At 33.6% G+C, this 20,025-nt stretch overlaps 1 protein-coding gene across 1 annotated transcript in view; it reads right to left on the reverse strand.

The window, feature by feature from the left end:
* Positions 1-6,620: 6,620 nt before the first annotated feature.
* GPC5 (glypican 5) overlaps positions 6,621-20,025 on the reverse strand; it is a 771,981-nt gene continuing 758,576 nt past the window's right edge. Inside the window, exon 8 of the mRNA XM_032197871.1 lies at positions 6,621-7,024. Within this exon, the coding sequence (XP_032053762.1) occupies positions 6,867-7,024 (158 nt within the window). The 3' untranslated portion in view covers positions 6,621-6,866. The remainder of the gene's footprint in view (positions 7,025-20,025) is intronic.

Below are 20,025 nucleotides of genomic sequence, written 5' to 3' on the forward strand. Positions count from 1 at the left end.
ATTTGAGCACAAGTGTTTTTCTCCTGCCCTGGCCATTTAGATTACCAAGACTATTACTATTACTAAGACTATTACTAAGACTAATTTTTAACACAAAATGATGTATTTAATAGGAAAATAGATGTTTTGTTTTGTTTTGTTTTGTTTTGTTTCATTTTGTTTTTTCCGGAACAGTCTTATAGGTAAGAGTACACAACATAAATTTTTATTTGCTCAATTATTTTTTTGTTTGTCATGGTGTAATACATGTATAAGCATTTTAGAACAGAGAAATACAACTTGCTATTACCTGTAATGTTGGATGCCCCTCTAAAAGCAATCCTATTCTAATAAAATTATTGTTTCAGTTTTGCATGTAAATAAGCTATGCTTGCAGTTATATCCATGGAATTTTATACTGTCACAAATATGTAAAAGAACCTCTCCCATGCACTAGTTACCAGATCTAACAAATGCTCTGACAATATAAATACCGACATTTATTCTTCAGCATCATGTTGTTCTTTGCTTTTATCAATGGACTAGTATCACATATTTTGTTTTACTTGAATAGACTTCTGATCTTTTAAAAAATAAAATAAATAAAACAAAAAAAAAAATAAAATAAAATTTAAAAAGACAAGGATTTTAAAGATAGCTCTCTCTACCAAAAAATAAAAAATAAAATGTCAACAGACATTAAAAATATGTTTAAGAGCCAGTATAAAGGTATTGAGTGTATGTAAACTGTAACTGCCCAGGAAATAACATTCTCCTATTATACCATACCAATCCCCTACAGTCCCTATATGGGACAAAAAATAGGGAAATGGCTCAGGCTAAGATATACTGATGTATTGGGCAGTATGCTTCTACCCATTGGTTAAAAAGAAATCTGTTATGGTCTCTCATAAGTAGCCTGTATATGAATAAGATCAAGCATAGCTTTGACTTTTTCAATTTATTTATTTATTTATTTATTTTTAATGATCATATCTTGCTTTAGATAATGAATTATGAATCTGAGATGCAACTATGGAAACATTTTTTGTATATAAGGTTATGTTAATAAACGGTTCTGATGTTTCTAATATTGTGTCCACCTTCTACAAATGTTTTAATTAACTGCTATGAGTACTCTGACCACCAGTGTCATTTTCTGTGGAGATGCACGGTGAACTAAACCAAAGTGATCTTTAGAGATCATCTGACCTGTTTCACTGCACTGTAAACTCTTGTACCATAACAAATGGGAGGGAGTGGGGCACTGAGAGAAGACAGAAAATCAGAAGCTGTCACTGAGAAAAACCTCCAAGTGACTTAAAATCAAGTCTTAACAATTGATTTAGACTGCCTGACAAACTTGGAGAGAAACAGTTGTGACACTTAAATTAGGCATGCACAGCAGGTGATCTTAGCATAGACCTGTGCACTGTAACGGGTAATGAGATGCGTCGATCAAGTCCTCCCAGCCACAGAAGATCTGCATGTTCTTCCTCTTCAGTGGGAACTGGTACAAGAGCTTCATAGGGTATCAGATATATTCTCTGGCATTTCACATTTACAAGTTCTAAAATGAGTAAAAGATAAAATTTCCAAAAGACTGATGTAATTTTTTTCTGTATCTGAAAGTCAAGCAGAATTTTTGTTTGTGTATCACCAGCAGGCAAAAAAAAAAAAAAAAAAAAAAAAAAAAAAAAAAAAAGTTAGAACTTTATTAATAGCTAGCTAAGCTTTCAAAAAACATAATCTATTTTTTCTTAGAGCTACATTAGACTAATGTAGGTAAAAAAAAGTTTTGTTGCTGTTCCTGTTGCCTTCAGATGTGTCAGAACACAGAAAAAGAGCATAATTTGATGAATAAGATTCATGTTTACACAATTATTTCAGATTAGAGCTGAATGTTCAAAAAATAATTAAAACACACACACACACACAAAACAACAAACCAGCAACAACAAAAACAAAAACTCTGAGGCAAAGATAATATCACCATTTACTTGATATTTCCAAGAAGATGCTATGGAAATTTTAATGCTAATCTGAAATCTTAGATAGGTAAATCTGTTATAATCTGAACATATAAGTCTTCTGAGTAAACATATGAAAATATCAGTATAGAGAAATAAATTAAATTTTGTATGTGTATCTCTCCCTTTCTCTGTCTCTTTCTCCAGCCTTTGCATGGTTAGGAAAGGAAAGGAAAGGAAAGGAAAGGAAAGGAAAGGAAAGGAAAGGAAAGGAAAGGAAAGGAAAGGAAAGGAAAGGAAAGGAAAGGAAAGGAAAGGAAAGGAAAGGAAAGGAAAGGAAAGGAAAGGAAAGGAAAGGAAAGGAAAGGAAAGGAAAGGAAAGGAAAGGAAAGGAAAAGAAAGGAAAGGAAAGGAAAGGAAAGGAGAAGAGAAGAGAAGAGAAGAGAAGAGAAGAGAAGAGAAGAGAAGAGAAGAGAAGTTCAATCTTACCAAATAAAAATATCATAGATTTTTGAAAGGTTGTATTTTTTATAATTTTTTATTAATTTAATTCATTTATTCATTTATTCATTTGTATTTTTTATTCATTTATTCAAGTATTTTTTTCCAAGTAACTGTACTAAGAAATTATTCCTTACAAGTTTCTCTCACCTTATGCTCATTTCTATTTTTTATTGTACTGAAACCAGATACACAACTTTAATAGTAATATCCTTTGCAAATTCAGTATAAACATCATTTGAATGAGTCGTCTATCTGAGAAATGACACATTGAGTAAAACATTCCTACTTTAAACCATATCAGCTGCAATACATAAAAAGCCTATTCAAAACAAAACAGAAATAATCTCATTCAACAAAATTATTTTGTTATTTTTTATTTTTAGATTCAGAAAAGTTTGTACTCTTAAGATGCTTGAGTGGAAACAAATGAAAGCATTTACAACAACCTAGACTTCCATGCTATTTCTTAGGTCACCTGGAGATCTCAATAGCTGCCCTGTGCTTCCTTTATGATTATGCTGTTGAGAACAGCCTCTGCATACCAAGGCTACTGAAGCTGACTGTCTTGATCCATACTGAATACTGTCCACTATTTTTTGTTGGTATAGATGTTTTTATACAGCATGTTAATGATCACTAGTTTAGATTTTTTGTTTGCTTTTTGCCTTCTAGTTTCCCTGTTATATTCTATTTTTGTACTCATTGCTTGCCAATGACTATTCCTCAAATCATTTTTGGGTTTAATACAGGCAACATTTAAGTTTTTGTTGTTGTCAATTATTTTTTTTTGTTGTTGATTATTTTTGTTGTTGTCTGTTTTGTTGTTGTTTTACAGTTGCCAACCTTGGAGTGACAATTCAACCATGTTCCCACAGATTCCTGTAAGGCTGCCTCTCTTGCAAGGTAGTCTTGAGACAAATTGCCAAAGAGTGTAGGTCCCTATGTTCCTCAAGGCCAGGCTGGATGGAGCCTTGGCCAACCAGATCTAGTGGGTGCCATCCCTGTCTATGGCAGGGGAGTTGGAATTAGATGATCTTTAAGGTATCTTCCAACCCAAGCCTTCCTACGATTCTATGATTCTTTCCTTATTCTGATATGTTTAAGTACCTAGAGAGGGTTAGGACAGGATGGGGGGAATCTGGTCTACAGGTTGTTGAGGGAACTCCAGACTTATTACAACTGTATTTGTATTGCCTGTGGAAGTGGTCCAAAATCTAGATGGTTCATATCTGTTTGGAAAGAAAAGACCTAGTTTTCCACTCAAGAAAGAGTCTTAGAAATGGCAATGTAGAAAATAAGAAACAGGACATAAACAAATGAAGCAGTAAAAGAGTAATAACATCTGAAGAGGCCTTAGGACATAATTGCTATAATTGTTTGAAAATGAGGCTTGTATTTCTAAGGTGTTATAGAATAAACTGTAATCTTGACCACCCAGTGCTACCAGTAGGTACTTTAGTTTCATAAGAAAATGTAGAATGGGAATTAAGTGCTTTGGGTTATCAAATCTTGAGTATTGCATATTGTTAGAATTCTCCAGTTAAGAATATCTTATACAAAGATTTATTTCATCTCCCTTGAAGGAACTGGTACCTTTTAAAATATATATATAAAAAAATAAAAATAATAATAATAAAAAAAATAAAGGTGTTGGCCTAGACAGACCTTACTGGTTTGAGCTGAAAAACAAAATGAATGAAATCAGATTTTCTTTCCCTGAATTATCAATGTCATAATTTCATTGTATGATGAGATGATAAGTGAAGTTGGAGGACTGATTTACAAAAAAAACAGAAAAAATAAAGAGGTCAAGTAAAATCTATACCCTGGCAAACATGCTTATATAATGATATTTGCCTAGGCATGGAATTGCTCTTAGGAATATTCATTTGCTTTTCTAAACATTATTTTTGTTTACCTGAATGTTATCTTGTGTTTACTAATGACTAGTGAATACATTTGGAAATAAAAATATTTATATATGTTTCTTTATATTTATCTCATATAAAATTAATTGCTTTTGCAGTCGAGGAAGAGTTCTAGATACGAGGTTAGTGCATACAATACTATACTTTTTCTTTCTTATTTTTTTTGCTCTTGTGAAGGAAAAAATAACTGCAAAATATTCTTAAATGATTTATTGTCAAAATGACATAGGAATTAGTCATGCAGGATAATCAAATCTTATAACAGTTATATATAATATACCATTAGTACTGTGCAACATTTTAGCTTACTTCATGTTATAAAGTGTAAGAACCTGAGCTGCAATTCAGACTGTGATTCAGATTTGCATTCATGTGTCACCATGTCAGCTAGTTAGGTCCAGGTGTGGATGATGGAGATCTGACATATGATTCACTGGCCCACACATAGATATCTAGATCTATTTGAAATACTCTAGGTCATTTAGCCACCAGCTGCAACTCCACACAGAATCCTTTTAAGGAAGCCTCTGGAATTTCTTTTAAATCCTGCATTCTGATGAGGATGCCTTGGATGCTTGAGGAAATCTCAGGTTGAACTAGCCAGACACTTTTGGGCAGCTGAGTTCTTTTCTTAGGTGTCTGCTGTAATAGGGCTTCATTGACTGTGTTGACAAGGGACTCGGGTCTCTTGCTCATAGAAAGACTTGAGCCCCTTTGTAACAGCAGCTTGATACCTGGGAAATTTTCTCACAGCATCTCAACTGGCATTAATTGCTGGTGTTTTAACAACTAAATGTTACCTTGCTTTTTCACTGACTGTAATGACAGCATAGATACATATAAAATATATAAACATCTGTATGTAGACATATAGATTGAGATAACATATGATTGAATCCAAGCCCCACTGTTCACAGATAAAATGCAATAATTTGTATGTATGTGTATACATACAAAGTATAAATACGTAGTTTTTCTGAGCTGTGAAAAGTAATCCCTACCAAAACTATCTGAGTTTACACTGTGTTTGTTTGCTGGTTTGTTTGTGGTTTGTTTTTCTCTTTAGTGAGAGAAGGACAAATTCTACATTTTCTGTTTTACAGGATTCCCTTAGATGAAGATAGGAGTTTAAATACAAAGCTCATAAAGTGCTGTGCAACTCTTTCATCGGATGATATCACTTGTTTGTAGGGTTGTGATTTGCAGCACAGAGTCCACATGGAGACCAAGTTGTTCTTGGTTTACCCAGGAGTTGATACTATTTAATTTTTTAATGAGCTAAGCAATACAACAGCAAGTTCTCACAAATGATACTGGGAAAAAAAAAAAAAAAAAAAAAAAGATACTGGAAAAACTGGAAAGATCAGCTGATACACCAGATAGTTATTGCCATTTGCAGGGATGTTGCCAGGATGGAGGGATGGACTGACAGAAACTTCATAAAACTCAACAAAAGGAAATGCCAAGTCCTCCATCTGGGGAGGAATACCTCCATGCAACAGTGCATGCTGGTGCTGACTGACTGGAAAGCAGCTTTGTGAAGGAGGACCTGGAGTCCTGCTGGACAGCAAGTTGAACATGACACAGCAATGTGACATGAAAGCAAAAGCAACCAACAGCTTCCTGCACTGAATTATGGAAATCATTGCCACAGGTCAAAAGAGGTGATCTCTACTGAGATTTTTACATGATGAAGATTTTGAAATCATGAAGATTTTTTAATGATGGGAACATCTTTCATTCAATGGGGAGGCTGAGAGATCTGGGACTGTTCAGGCTGGAGAAGAGAAGCCTCAGGAGGATCTTATCAATGTATATAAGTATTTGAATGGAGGTTGCAAAGAAGGTGGTACCAGTAACAGGACAAGAGGCAATGGGCACAGACTGAAATAGTATAGAATCATAGTGTAGGTAATATTAAATGTTTTTTTAAAAAAAGTGCTATGATTGTTCAAGCAATGGAAACAGTGGCCCAGAGAGGCTGTATAATTTCCATTGTCAGAGATATTCAAATACCAGTTGGACTTGTCCTTGGGCAACTTTTTCTAGTAGACTCTGCTGTGAGCTTAGGGTTGCCCTGGATGAGCTCCAGGGGTCCCCTCCACAGTTTTGTGAATCTGTGATTTTGTGGTCTCTTTTTACAAATCTCTTTTAGTGGGTAATGGTGGTAGGGGGATGGTTGGACCAGGTGATCTTAGAGGTTTTTCCCAACCTCAGTGATTCTATGATTCCATGGTAGTTAATTTACTTTTTACACAAAATATTGGTAAAGAAAACATGATTTTGCATGAATATACAGATGTTACAAAAATACAGGAAAAATATTATATAAACAACTTTGTTAATATTCATGCCTAAAGTCAGAGAGGCTGATGTTATGTAACCTGTCATAAATATTACTTTATCCACCAGATCCTTTATTCTAGGCTTGTGACTAGGGATAAGCAGATGACAATGAAACATATATCAAGACAGAGCTAAACAGTTACCAAAGACTGAGAAATAATGTTACCAAGCTCATCAGCATAAATGTCATGTAATCGGCCATTGTTGTACTTCCTACTCCAGTTGTGTCTAAAGTGCTGCCATCGTTGGTTTGATGGATTTGCTTTACATCACTGAGGTTCATCTTGTCTGGCACCCCTGCTGAGACAAATAAGAAAGCACAGTATGATGCCTTGTCACTACTAGTAACATGCTATAGCTAGAAAAAAATATATATATATATTCTCAGCACATGGACTGTCACAGCTTGGTTTCTGATTCCCGTGATACTGCCAAATTCAAAATACTTTATAATTGCATCTAAAAACACATACACTATACTATATGGCTATTCATCGTTGAAAGTAATTCAGAGGCCTGCCAGCTCTGAACAAAACTGTTCTTGTAGAAATATATCTCAACAAACATTTGCAGTCTGAAATGAACAGTTTTGCAAGTCCCAGCTGTACCTAAAAGACCACTGCTCACACTTTCTTGGATTTGAAGGAAAAGGGAAATAATTTAATGTCAAATTTCTTGTGTCTACATCCAAATAATATTCCAAAACAACATATACTTGATGCAGGGTATATAACAAACTATGTTTGTTGCTATATAAAACCCCCCTTTTTGGCATAATTTAAACAGACTTTAAAACATTGTAAGGCAAAATTGTAAATGTAACTTTAAACAGGAAACCTTTTACTGAGTTCCGTCTGAATATTTTTACAGCTTTGGACCAAAATAAATATTTCTCCATCTCAAAACAGTGCTTTTTATAAAACAAGTATGTAATCACCCATTTTATTTCCTCTTCATGGTTAAATAATCAGAAGGGCTTGGAGACATTTTTAGATTTGGAAGCATTGTCAGCTACTTGTATTTTCTATTCATACTTCTAGACTGTCTGATCCCATATAGCAACTTGTGGCATGCCACTATCAATCAAAATTAACAGATTTAAATCCAGTGTTATTACATGCAACAAATATTGACATTGTAATTACACTGAGACTGAAAAAGCCTTTATATAAAGCAAAGTCAATATTTATGTAATTAGGTCAATACATATATAATTCAGAAGGTAAGCTCTACTGTTGGAACAGCACTACTAGAATGAAGCTCAGCTCTACTGAGCTGACATTGATTTTACAGTCTGTTTCTGCATTATTATTCATTGTGTAGGTACTTATTTCCTTTGTATCATTAGTAAAGTTGAGTAAACTACTGATTTTTTATTTTTTTTTTTTTTAGGGGACTGTGATGAAGTATAAATATTTTAGTCATGGATTTTTCCTCTTTGTTAAGCTAGTTTAACAGAAGCTACAAAGAATCACTGTGTTTGAAAGGAACAACTTTTTTGGTGCTTGTGTTAAAAATACTCTTTTCTCTAAAAGCAGCTTGAAAGCTGCTCTTTGAGAACTTGCTGTATGTACTTAAAATCTCCTTCCTGTAGCTTTGAAAAACCGCATTAAGGGAAGAGTCAGATAAAGTCAATCATGTTGTCTGAAAAACCTGCTAGAATGAATTTGTCTTCTTTGCTGCTGTACTCAGACAGCAGAATAGACTGCTATTTTGTGTGGATTTATTGATCCAGTGCTCTTGCCTGGAATTTGTGAAAATTAGCTCCATGAGTACAATGAAAGTGGACACACAAGGAGGAAGAGCAACAATAGAGGCTGAGAAGGAGTGAATAAATTCCTTCTTATCATGCACATTCAGTAGTAATCTGTCTAGAAAAAGATCAGTCACTCAACACTTCACTGAATGGACGTTTGGTAGATCAAAATGTTTTTTGTTTGTTTGTTTGTTTGTTTGTTTCAAGCATGTTTTAGAAGTAGATCCAAAAGGATTTGGTGGGGAGCAGGTGTGGAGGGGTGGGAGAGGTGTCATTTCTCCAGAGCATTAGTGAAGAATCCCCTTATCTAAAAATTTCAACAGTCAAAAAAAAACAAAACCTCTAACATGTACAACAAAAAAGTTCACCAAGTGCTATAGGTATAACAAAGCAGATTTCTCCCAGTGTATTTACAGATAATCTATCACATGAAATGTATGGCCTTATCTTAAATATCCAGGATTTTATCTATTTATAATTAAAGGTAATTGCCAAAACAAGGAAAATTTCTAGATTTACACTTAAAAAACAGTGGTCTTCAACTAGAGTGTGTGATCTGAATCTGAAGAAAACGAGACAAGTTATTAATTGCTAACTGAAGAGTCATCTTTAATAGCTAGTGAAGATTTCATTAACAATAATATGGAAAATACAAAAAGAATAGTTTTCTTTTTATCGGACATGTTCTCTCTCTCTCTCTCCATTTTTTTATTTTTTTTCCCTCTTTCCAACCTGAAATGAAAACTGCAAACTTTAGAAGTTCCAATGAAAAGAGTGTCTATTAAAAATGTTCAGCCATAGCAATACATTTTGCTTTCATCAACTGAAATACCACAGAGTGCTGAATATTTTCTCTGATGTTAAATGGCTATACTTTAAGATTGCAGTATAAACATACAGCAACCCTTTCATCTGTTAAGCCCCATAGATCTATCCCACAAATTTGACTGTATTGAAATGAGAAGTGGAAAAAAAATATACTTAGATATGATCTTAAGAAAAAAAAATCACTGAACAGAAAAACACTTAAAACCAGTATATTTTAACAGAACCAGTTTTGTTGGTTTCATTGTTGTTTCCCAAAGAACAACTTTTTTTTTTTTTTTTTAGTTTTCAGTTTGGATAAGTTTTATTCCTATACCATACTTTATATTTAAATAAGTAAATCTGTTGTCCATTATATACCTGGATTTGAAAATGTATGCCATCTTTCACACATCATAATTAGTCATAGAAGTCATCCTTTCCTCTAAATGAGTGTAACTTTCTTAGTCCACAACAAACTTGTAATAGTTGTAAGACCTATACAAATGTTTGTATTAAAAAAAAAAAAAAAAAAAAAAAAAAAAAAAGAGCAAATTCGCAAATGTTTGGATTTAGTTTCCTCACATTTGACTCTGAAATTTTCTTAAAGAAAATGCATTTAAGATTACCAAATCTTTTAAGTGATGTGTGATAAATGTCTCATTTATATCAAAATCATATTAGAGCTAATATTTTGACTGGAAATGGTGAAATTCAGAAATAATATTCAGAGTTCTTTCTGAAGGAAAGCCATAATTGCAGCAGAGCAGAAGATAAATCTCTAGAATCCAAATATAACATTTTCATGAACCTATATAAAGTAAAATAGTCAATGATCACGTCTCCGACTGCAGCATTAGCTGTGAAATCCAGTTATTGGCTGCAATTTAAAATTTTCTTAGTCAGTTTTAGAAAAGATTATTCAATAAAAGAATTACAGCAAACAGTGTGATATATATAACAGCATCTTATTATAACAGATGCAAAGTATTTCTAATGTTCTTTTAGCTTCTTTTAAAGATATCTAAAGCTTGTGAAATGTAGTGATACTGACAGCCTTGACATCTGACCTGCTAAATTTTCCAGAATATCTACAGCTATTATACAATATCCTTTCAATACACAGCAGCAGATTTTAACTTTGATTTGAAAAGTCATACCTTAAGACATGGAAGATTTTCATTTGACATGGAAATTTTCTATTGAGATTATCAAAATCTTGCAAAAATGGGCTATGACTTTTAAACAGTCTAGGAACCATGCTAGGATTTAAAACTTTTTAAACGTTTTAAACAGAACATCCTTTAATAGTGGCCTGGTTTGAAACCAAACCAGTATTTTTTTGTGTATCTGCAGTCTAACCTCAAACATCTTGCTACCTTAGCTGCTATTTGTTGGGTAGCATATGCCAGAGCTTAGAAGGCTTTTCAAGGGAACAAGAAGCTAGCAAATGAATTTCTGTGGGAATCTGGTTGCACATAAACCCTATCAAAGCTTTACAGAGAAGGAACTACTGGATTTCCCTCTGTGCATCTGCTATGGTTTAACCCCAGCAAACTAGTGGTCCATCCACTTCCAGGAAAGCAAAGCTCATCATGCACAACAGTTTATCAGGAGGAAAAATGCCATCACTCTGAAAGCCATCCACTTCCTCCTTCTTTACCCCTAAGACATGGAATATATATTTGGTCAGTCTGGGTCAGGTGTCCTGACTGTGTCCTCTCCCAGCTTCTGGTGCACCCCCAACTTCCCCACTGGCAGGGCAGCGTGAGGAGGTGAAAAGTCCATGGCTCAGTGTAAGAGCAACTAAAACCATTGGTTTATTATCATGACTATTTTTCACCAAAAATCCAAAACACAGCATTACACTACAAAGAAAAACATCACTCTACAAAGAAAATAAACTCTATCCAAGCCAAAACCATGAAAGAATTATTCTTCTTATGACATTCCAGAAAATTCAAAATACAGCTCTTGTGGCACAAGCATTTATGAGCCTCAAATATGAGGAAGAACTTGAGAAAATGGGATAGTGTTTCAGATAGTTAGGAAACTATTCTGCAATGTAGCTTTTACAAGACAACATTCCTCTGAAGTTGTGTAAAATTCTCCTAAGCAGGGCACATAGTTATTTCAGTCACTATATATATAATCTAAATATCAGGATAACATGTGAGACATGGAAAAAAAAACAAACAAGCAGACAAACAAGAAAAAACAGTTTGATAACTGGTTCAAGCAAAGTCCCAAAATTCAGAAAAAATATCATAAAGAAGATTTAGAAGAGGGTAAAGAGATACATAGAGTTTAAGTGAACAAAAGAAAAGGCTGCTATACTGTAAACATATGTATAATATGAATTTAGAAATGTAATTTACAGTAGCGAGATACCTGGAAAAAGACAACGTTGCAGGGAGTTGGACATGAATTTATTCATATCAGTAAGGGTCTACAACATTTTGTTGAAACAGAAGCAGTTTGATTTAGGTGCAACTGATAAAGTAAATGGCATAATTTATAGGAAAAGGCAAGAAAGAAGACTAACATAGAGATTAAGAAGAATGAAGGTATGGTGATAACAGAGTAATAGGTTCTGAAACTTATAGATAGCAAGAGCTAAGGCTATCTCCTTATTGTGTCAAGAAAATACCAACATTGATGAATATCAACACATTTTTGTCCTATGAAGGCGAACACAGTATTAGTTTGATTATTATAATTCACTGTAAAGACATCTCAATAATGATTATGCAACCAAACATTAAAAAAGGTATTAGTTGATTTTAACAAACAAACAAAATAACAACAACAAAAAACAACAATGAGAAAAGAACTTTGCACTGGCATTCCAGAAGTTAAAAGTACATAGTAGTTACCATTTTCTTGATCAGATTTTTGCCAGCTGAAACTTTAAAGCCTTTAAAGGTCTTCTCCCTTTCTTTTACTGTTCCTCCCAGCTTTATTCCTAATTCTATAATATACAAAAACATTTCTAAATATAGTTATGCTAACTAGATCACAGAGCTATGTTCAAATGCCTTAGACATGCTTCTGTTTATATGTAGTGGTTTCTGTGACAACTTCCATTTCTTACTTTAAGAAACATATAAATTTGCTTACTAAAAAATCACGATATATATATATATATATATATAAGAAAAGAAGTATTCAGTATGGATCAGATCATTCTCCAGATGGTGTTTTAAAGCCATTAATCTTAAAAAACTCACAAAATACTTAATGGTATCCGGTTCTTAGAAAGAAAAGTAGAAACAATGAACTATGAGTAGTATTATTCAGAGACACTTCCAAGTGAAGTTCTTGTGATAATGGCTGTGAAGTCTCAATGAAGGGAGAGAAAGATGGCTGAGAAGAACTACCTTATGAAGGATATATGGCAAATGAGGCCATATTCATATTTTTATGACTGTATCTATATTTGCAGAATCTACATGTAAGGTGTATACCTAAAAAGAAAGCATATGCATTTGTCACATGAACATAGGTCCTTATAGTACACATACAGATGGTGTATACATCTTCTTTAGGAACTCTGTATGTCTTTAACATATTATATAAGTTTTACCTTCTCCATTGAGCAGTAGCTGAAATGAAAAAGAGCAGAAGGCTGTAGTAGGTGATCTAAGAGAACCCTTCCTATCTCAACTGTTCTGTGATTCTGTAAGTATTAAATGTTTCACAATTCAGCACTGGTAATAAAGCAAATGAACAACAAAAATGTATTTCAATAAAAAGTATTAGAAAAGAAAGCGCACACATTACTTTACCGTTCTTTGACTGAACGGCTTTTGAAGAGAGGAATAGTGATATAAGCCATATCCCTGTTGAGAAATTGTCAGAAATTAACATAGTGAAAAATGTGTCTGTTTTAGTTTCTTTAGTTTTCATTTAATGAAGAAGAAATTAACAGCTGATTCAAAGAGGCTAAAAAAAAAAAAAAAAAAAGTCAAAAATTTCAAGCATTTTTCCAGTGAAAGGAACCTCCTTTGGGAGGTTTTTGGCCTTAATTTTAAAGAAAAATAAATTATCTAATAATGCACACGAATTTGCCATATCTGAATTATAAATCAGTTTACTCAGATGGACTTCTTAACATCTCAAGCATGTAGTCTTTCATATAAGTTCTGTTTGATTCATGGTTCATGTGAAAAGGGCTTAAAGAGTCAAAATGATTCATTTAGAAGTAATGGAGGATTGCTTTATGGAATTTATAGCTACATAAACTTTTGTATACTTGTTGTCACTATCAATTAAATTAATGAATCAGCACAGAAAATTAGCACAGGATTCACCAATATTAAAATTGTATGTTGTAAGATGGCTCTCATTCCTATCCCATTGTGTAATTTTGTGAGGTTTAAAGTCTTAATTTGGGTGTAATAAATTATTGTATCTGATTGTGTCAATCCCAATAGGTTGTCAGCAACTGTAAGGTGAAAGAGCAGAAAAGGTTCAAAACCAAAATGCATAGATTTTTCCCAAACACTAAAGTTTCTATTTCACTAATTGCTTCTGCCTGTGACCATTGCCTGGTGCTTTAGAGGTTGGAGTAGCGATAGAATATAGTGAACAATTTAGATAACCAGACCACTGGGACAACTAACTTCTGGCACTGATTAATGTGTGCCCTGGAGCATAGGAATACATATTTATAATCCTTATAAAATGGAATGAATTATTCCATAATTCTCATAAATTCATGCTACTTTCTCTACAACTACTTTGCATCATGCAAGAAGAAAGCAAAGTAAAAGCAATAAAACAAAAACAAAACAAACAACAAAACAAACAAAAGCACCAAAGATTGAAAATGTGCTTAAACCTTCACAGTTGCATGAGATCATTTTTAACTATAAAGGCCAGAGTCTTTTAAATACATTAAAAATATTCAGTACAGCTCTTTTTAAAATCACAGATGAACTCATGTTTTGGCAGAGCAGAATTTCATCTTTTTTGCTATAGTGGCTATATGCATCAGTATGTATTAGAAATAAATAGCTTAAGTGTGAGCACCATCCCTAATGTAACATAAGGTAGTCTTATGCTGATACTAAACTGGTGAGTTTAAGAAGATAATCACAGATGATACCTAAGGCATTATTCATTCCACTTCATTTTTCATTTCTATACTGTATATACTGTGTATTACAAAGAGGATTTTGTTGCCTAAACATCGCTATCTACTGACATGTTAGATGCTGAGGAGGAGTGTATTGCACTTGACATACACCTACCCATCCAAAAGAAGCTTGTTTCTTAAAAAGCCCTGTAAGGATGTTTTGGATATACTAAAGCATCTCCAGTGGCATTTGGCACTTCTGTTTAGACAACTGGATCCTGTACTGCATCAAAGTTGCAGCTTCCACAACAGTGAATGTAGAGAGACATTAGTAAATGCAGCAGAAGCAAACGGAGTACTCAGACATAGGTATTTAGTCAGAATTTGATTACATTAATTCTTTGTTCGTTCATTCACTACTGAATGATCAAAAAATATTTTCTTTGAATTAAAGTCAAAACTTTAAGTCAAAGTCATAACTTTGTCTTTAAGCATTTCTTGGTTTCAGCATTAAGTTTGTTTGGTGTTGAAGGGCTGCCATTTTGTCAGGAAAATAGTGAATCAGAGTCCAATGTGCACAAACATCTCTGAGGAACCAGTATTCTATGAAAGTATTTCCTTCTGAAATAGGAAAAGATCCATTGTAACTATATTTACATAACTAAATACACATCCCACAAGGAGATCCTTGAGTTAAGGTGGTATTGAGTGGCTTATGTCTACTGTGCTCAGATATCAGTTCATAGAAGAAACTGCTGAACAAATCACAACTACGTACTGCAGTGTCCTGCATCCCTTCTTAGCCAGAGGTTGTCTCCTTGGCTAGAAGATCCAATTATTATTTCATTTTAGTTCAAAGTGCCTGGAAACAAACAATCAAACAAAAACAAGAGGGCTGTGCTGCAACTCACCAGGTGGTGTTTTAATAACTCAAAACTGGAGGAGCATATAACAGGTTCTGGGATATGATATCCAGGCATGGGAAAGTGTTTTGAAAATAACAAGCCAACTGTTGAAGGACTTTCTAAGTCAGAGAAATCCAAACCTTCAGCTGACTGGCTTGTGCTGCCTTTTGGAAGCAGTCCTTGCAATGAATTATCCACAGAACATGAGGTTTGTTTTGGAATGGGGATGGTTTTCCTTATCACCTAACCATGGAGTGAACTGACACTTATCCGGTTTTCCAGTGGAAAACTGGAACTGAAACCAGGAGACAAGGCGCAAGCTGAGATACTTGGTGGTACAGATGTAGCCAGTGAAATTACCAAAATTCAGAGAATTGCTTAGTGTCACAGGAAGGTTCTGTACTTGGACATTGAGGTGCTTGAGCAAGTCCAGAGAAGGGTAAAGAAGCTGGTGAGGGGTCTGGAGAACAAGTCTTACAAGGAGCGGCTGAGGGAGCTGGGATTGTTCAGCCTGGAAAAGAGAAGGTTCAGGGACGACATTATTGCACTCTACAGGTACCTTAAAGGAGACTGTAGCGAGGTGGGGGTTGGTCATCACCTCGCCTCTGTTGCTGGCCAGTTATTTCTTTCAATGAAAAGCAATCATACAAGTTTTCACGTCTGTTTCTAGGAAAGGTAGGTCAGGAACCTGTTTCAAATCCCAGGCCAGGACCTTGAGTACAAACACCAAAGTATAAACCTGATTTATTTGCTACAATTCAAGGTAGGACAGTGAAATGTCTATTGATAATTTACCTCTATCTTGCCTTCACAAGGGGAGATAATTTATGACTAGGACTTTTGTTTCCATATACAAAGTATGATGCCAATCATGCCATCATTACTTTTTTTTTTTTTTCTTTTTTTCTTTTTTCCTCATAGTAATCTTTGTTTTATCCAGTCTATTCTTAAGTGGCAGAGATTTCAGCAGTTTCTCCAGGGAAAGTTACGCCACTGCCCATATAACGTAGTTCTCCTTAACAAGGTGCAGGTAAGACCTCTTTGAAACACATTGTACTGAGCTGTTTTGGGGTTTTGCTCTATCTAAGCACTAAATGATCTTAAGAGTCTTTTCCAACCTAAATGATTCTATGATTCTATTATTCTATTATTTTATAAATATAGATATTGTTATGAAGAAATTTTCTGAAATAGGTAGTAGGTGTTTATTTGGAGGAAATAATTTGACCTAAAATAACAATACACTATTCATTGCAAATAACAATTTTAAATGCACAGGCAATACCAAGTAATCTCAACTACAAACAAGGAATGCTGTTACAGTCATTAGAAAGCAGTTAAGAAGCCTGTCTAATAGCATCAACTAAGAGAATTCTGCATGGTTAGACATATGTTTGGAAATGAATCTGACATATCATGTTTAACAGCACATGTTTTATGAAATTTGTATATTAGAGAGGAAAAAAAAGTGTAACCAATGATCTTAATATAAGTCTGACAAGTCCTTTGAACTACAAGAGCAGCAGACATTAAGTCTCTAGTCTAGTATTTGAAAGTTTTCATTCAAAGTTGTCAGTGGCATTTGTTTCATATTATATATTAATGAACTTAGTATTTCCATGTAGAAAACAAAGCTTTTATGATTTAATGCAACAAAGACAAGTGATGTCACAAATCAAAACATATCAATTTATTTTGCATTCTTTGAGACTCACAAATAGATTACATTATTTGTTTAAACTGTTAACGTATATTAGGTTTGCTTGAAGGATGACTTTAACATATAGCAAAGTATTTCATGTCTAGAATACTTGCTTTTGTTTTGGACACAAAGACATAACTGTATTTTTCCTCCGAGGCAGAGAGAACCACAGTAACCTTCATTAGCTCTTCTGCTATTGCTTTCTCGCCCAATAACCTCTAAATCCATGTTCATTATAAAACATGTTCAGTGCTCTTGGGAGCTGAAATCAGTATTGTAAATAACATCAGTTTTAGATTAAGAACTCCATCTTTCCATCTTTTTTTCTATTTTTAACCTTTATCATTCACTTATGCAAAAGCTTCATAATCAATACAAAGTGATAGTAGGGCTAAAGCTCTATAAATCAGACTGGGTAGAAGTAAGCACATTCTTCATTCTTTGAATTTTCATCTGTTCAGTGCTAATTTCTGAGTCAGAATTCTCATATAAATTACTGTCCTTCAGAATAATTTACCTACATGATTCTTTTCTATTTTTTTTTTTTTAATCTTTCTTAAATTATCATTATTTTGCTCTAAAAGGTTTATAATCAACAATTCTGGTCTGAAGAATGCTATCATCTAGAGGAGAGATGAATTTGAACTGAAACTTGTGAAAGTAAGACACAAACTCTGAGAAAGTTTGGGTTGAGGAAGAATGCTACTACTTAGGCCCTTTAAAAAATACATATATATAAATATATATATATAATATACATATATATATAATAACAGTAATAATAATAATTTATTTATTTAAACTTTTCAGATTTCCAAGATTTATGACTCAATTTCACTGCAGCAGTTCATTGTTTTACTGTTTGTCTAGATGTTGCTTTTAAAATAAAGGTATAAAGCACATCTTTTCTAGAAGTTAAGTGAAATCATTCCACATTTATAAAATGATTACGTAATTTTAGCAATTTATTCTAGTTATTCCACCTAGAACACCAGTTATTCTACTATCTTTAAAGGAAATATAACATGTATATTAGCTTAATCTGCCCAAACACTGATATATTAAACTGTGCTTATTTTTCATCAGTAAATCAGTAATGCTTGATATACATGGTATGAGTGCTTGTAGTGATTTCCTCATCTTGTCTGCCAGATGTAGGAATATAAACCCACCTGTTGCCATGTGCAAGATCCCCATAGAGAACTAAGTCAGAGGGGTGAGTGATCAGTTCTATGATCTTTTTTTTTTTTTTTTTTTTTTTTTTTTTCTGAAGTAGTTTTATTGCATCCTAGAACGACTTCAATGTGGGATCAGATAAGTATTGTCAAGAGAGATAAGGATCATGATATTTTAACCTGGAAAAGGACTTCATTTGTCAGACAAACATAACACCATAAAGCACCCAGAAACATGATGAGAAAAATATAATCTGCTGCTGATTTCTGACCTGAACTCACATCAAAAACTGGACTACCAACAAAGAAGAAAGTATGGAACAGTAGAGAAGGTTGATGCCCATGTGTCCATTCCCTCCGTGTAAACAAAAACACTTTTTTGTTGTTTTTTGTTGGTGCTTGTTTTTGTTTGTTTGTTTGTTTTTACTTATAGAAAAGAATGAAAAACAGAGATCTTCCCTAGTTACTAATTTCTCTTCCTTCCTGGGACAACTTTTGTTTCCTCAAGTTTTAGCTAAACTATAATGTTGGAAATGTACCAAAAGCATAAGACTCAAAAGAGTTTAATTCCCAGTATCCTTTTAAAATTGCACTTTCTGCTCAGATTATGAGGTCTAAAAAATACATTTTTTCATAGAAATTTTCATTTCAGAGACAGCCCTTTTTGGCAGAGTGGTTCATTTACTTTCAGGTTAGATGAAAGCCTTTGAAAAATACTATGTGTTTGCTGATGAATATTGATCTGCATTCCTCAGTGTATTTAGTATATTTATTATGAAATGTCATAGAAAGTCTTGTGTACATCCCACAAGCATAAGATTTTTTAGCTGAAGGTACAAAACATGAGCATTAAAACAATGAAACTAGTGCATTCTTGAAATTCAAGGGTAACCATCAGCAATTCAAAGACTAAACCTGTTACCTGTAGCAGTGCTACCTCTCACTGGCAAAGCTGATCTGGCAGAATTCATATCTGTAGGCAGGTTACACATAAATATATGGTTCTTATTCAGAAACATACAAATAGTAGTGTTTTTCTGGCTCCCAGACATCCGTACTTGAATACATCTGTTCTGCTCTTCACACCCCATAGCCTAAAGAAGCTGATCATCAACTTGACTAGCTTTTTTTGTGTGACTAGGGAAAAGCAGTTTCTAAGAAAAGTTTATCTGTCAGTTTTCAGGCTTATAAGAGAAAGAAAAAATAAATAAATAATAGAATTTAACAAGAAGTCTCAGGATAGCATGTAGGAGAAAAAAAAAAAAAGGTTGAGGAAAAAGGTGATTTCCTTGTTTTCCAGGTGAGTGGTGTGGATATGAGTGAAACAAACAAAGAGAGAAACAAAAAGTATATTGTTTCAAGAGGTTTTTGGCTTCTTATAATATAATATAGTTATAATAAGCTATATATTGTAAGTAATACATTATAAGTTCCTTACTGTTCCTTACTTCTAACTGAAAAGGAAAGCCCATCTAACTTAACTTACAGTGAAACATTAAAAAACAAACAAACAAACAAACAAACAAAAAAACACACTGCTATTTCTGCTTAATTAATATTTGATAATTCATATAGCTTTTTTCAAAGTAGCTTTTTACTCACAAGGTACCTCTTCATGAAGAACATGAGTACAGATAGATGAGAAACAGATGAACTTTCATAGTCTTGAGTTTTAGCTTGAAGATTTTAATCCAAGACAGAAAAAGTTGAGCAAACAATGAATGACAGTTGAAAAGCATAGAAAAGAAAATAAATGAAGAAGACCTCTACAAGAACTACTTTTGGTGCTTGGGAGACACTAAAACTGCCATAAAGCCATTTCCAGTGGGGCATGGTAAATTGAACTCTAGTATTGTCAGTGAGGAGTCATCTGAAA

Source organism: Aythya fuligula, chromosome 1 (assembly GCF_009819795.1).
Source record: "Aythya fuligula isolate bAytFul2 chromosome 1, bAytFul2.pri, whole genome shotgun sequence".
NCBI classification, from domain to species: domain Eukaryota; kingdom Metazoa; phylum Chordata; class Aves; order Anseriformes; family Anatidae; genus Aythya; species Aythya fuligula.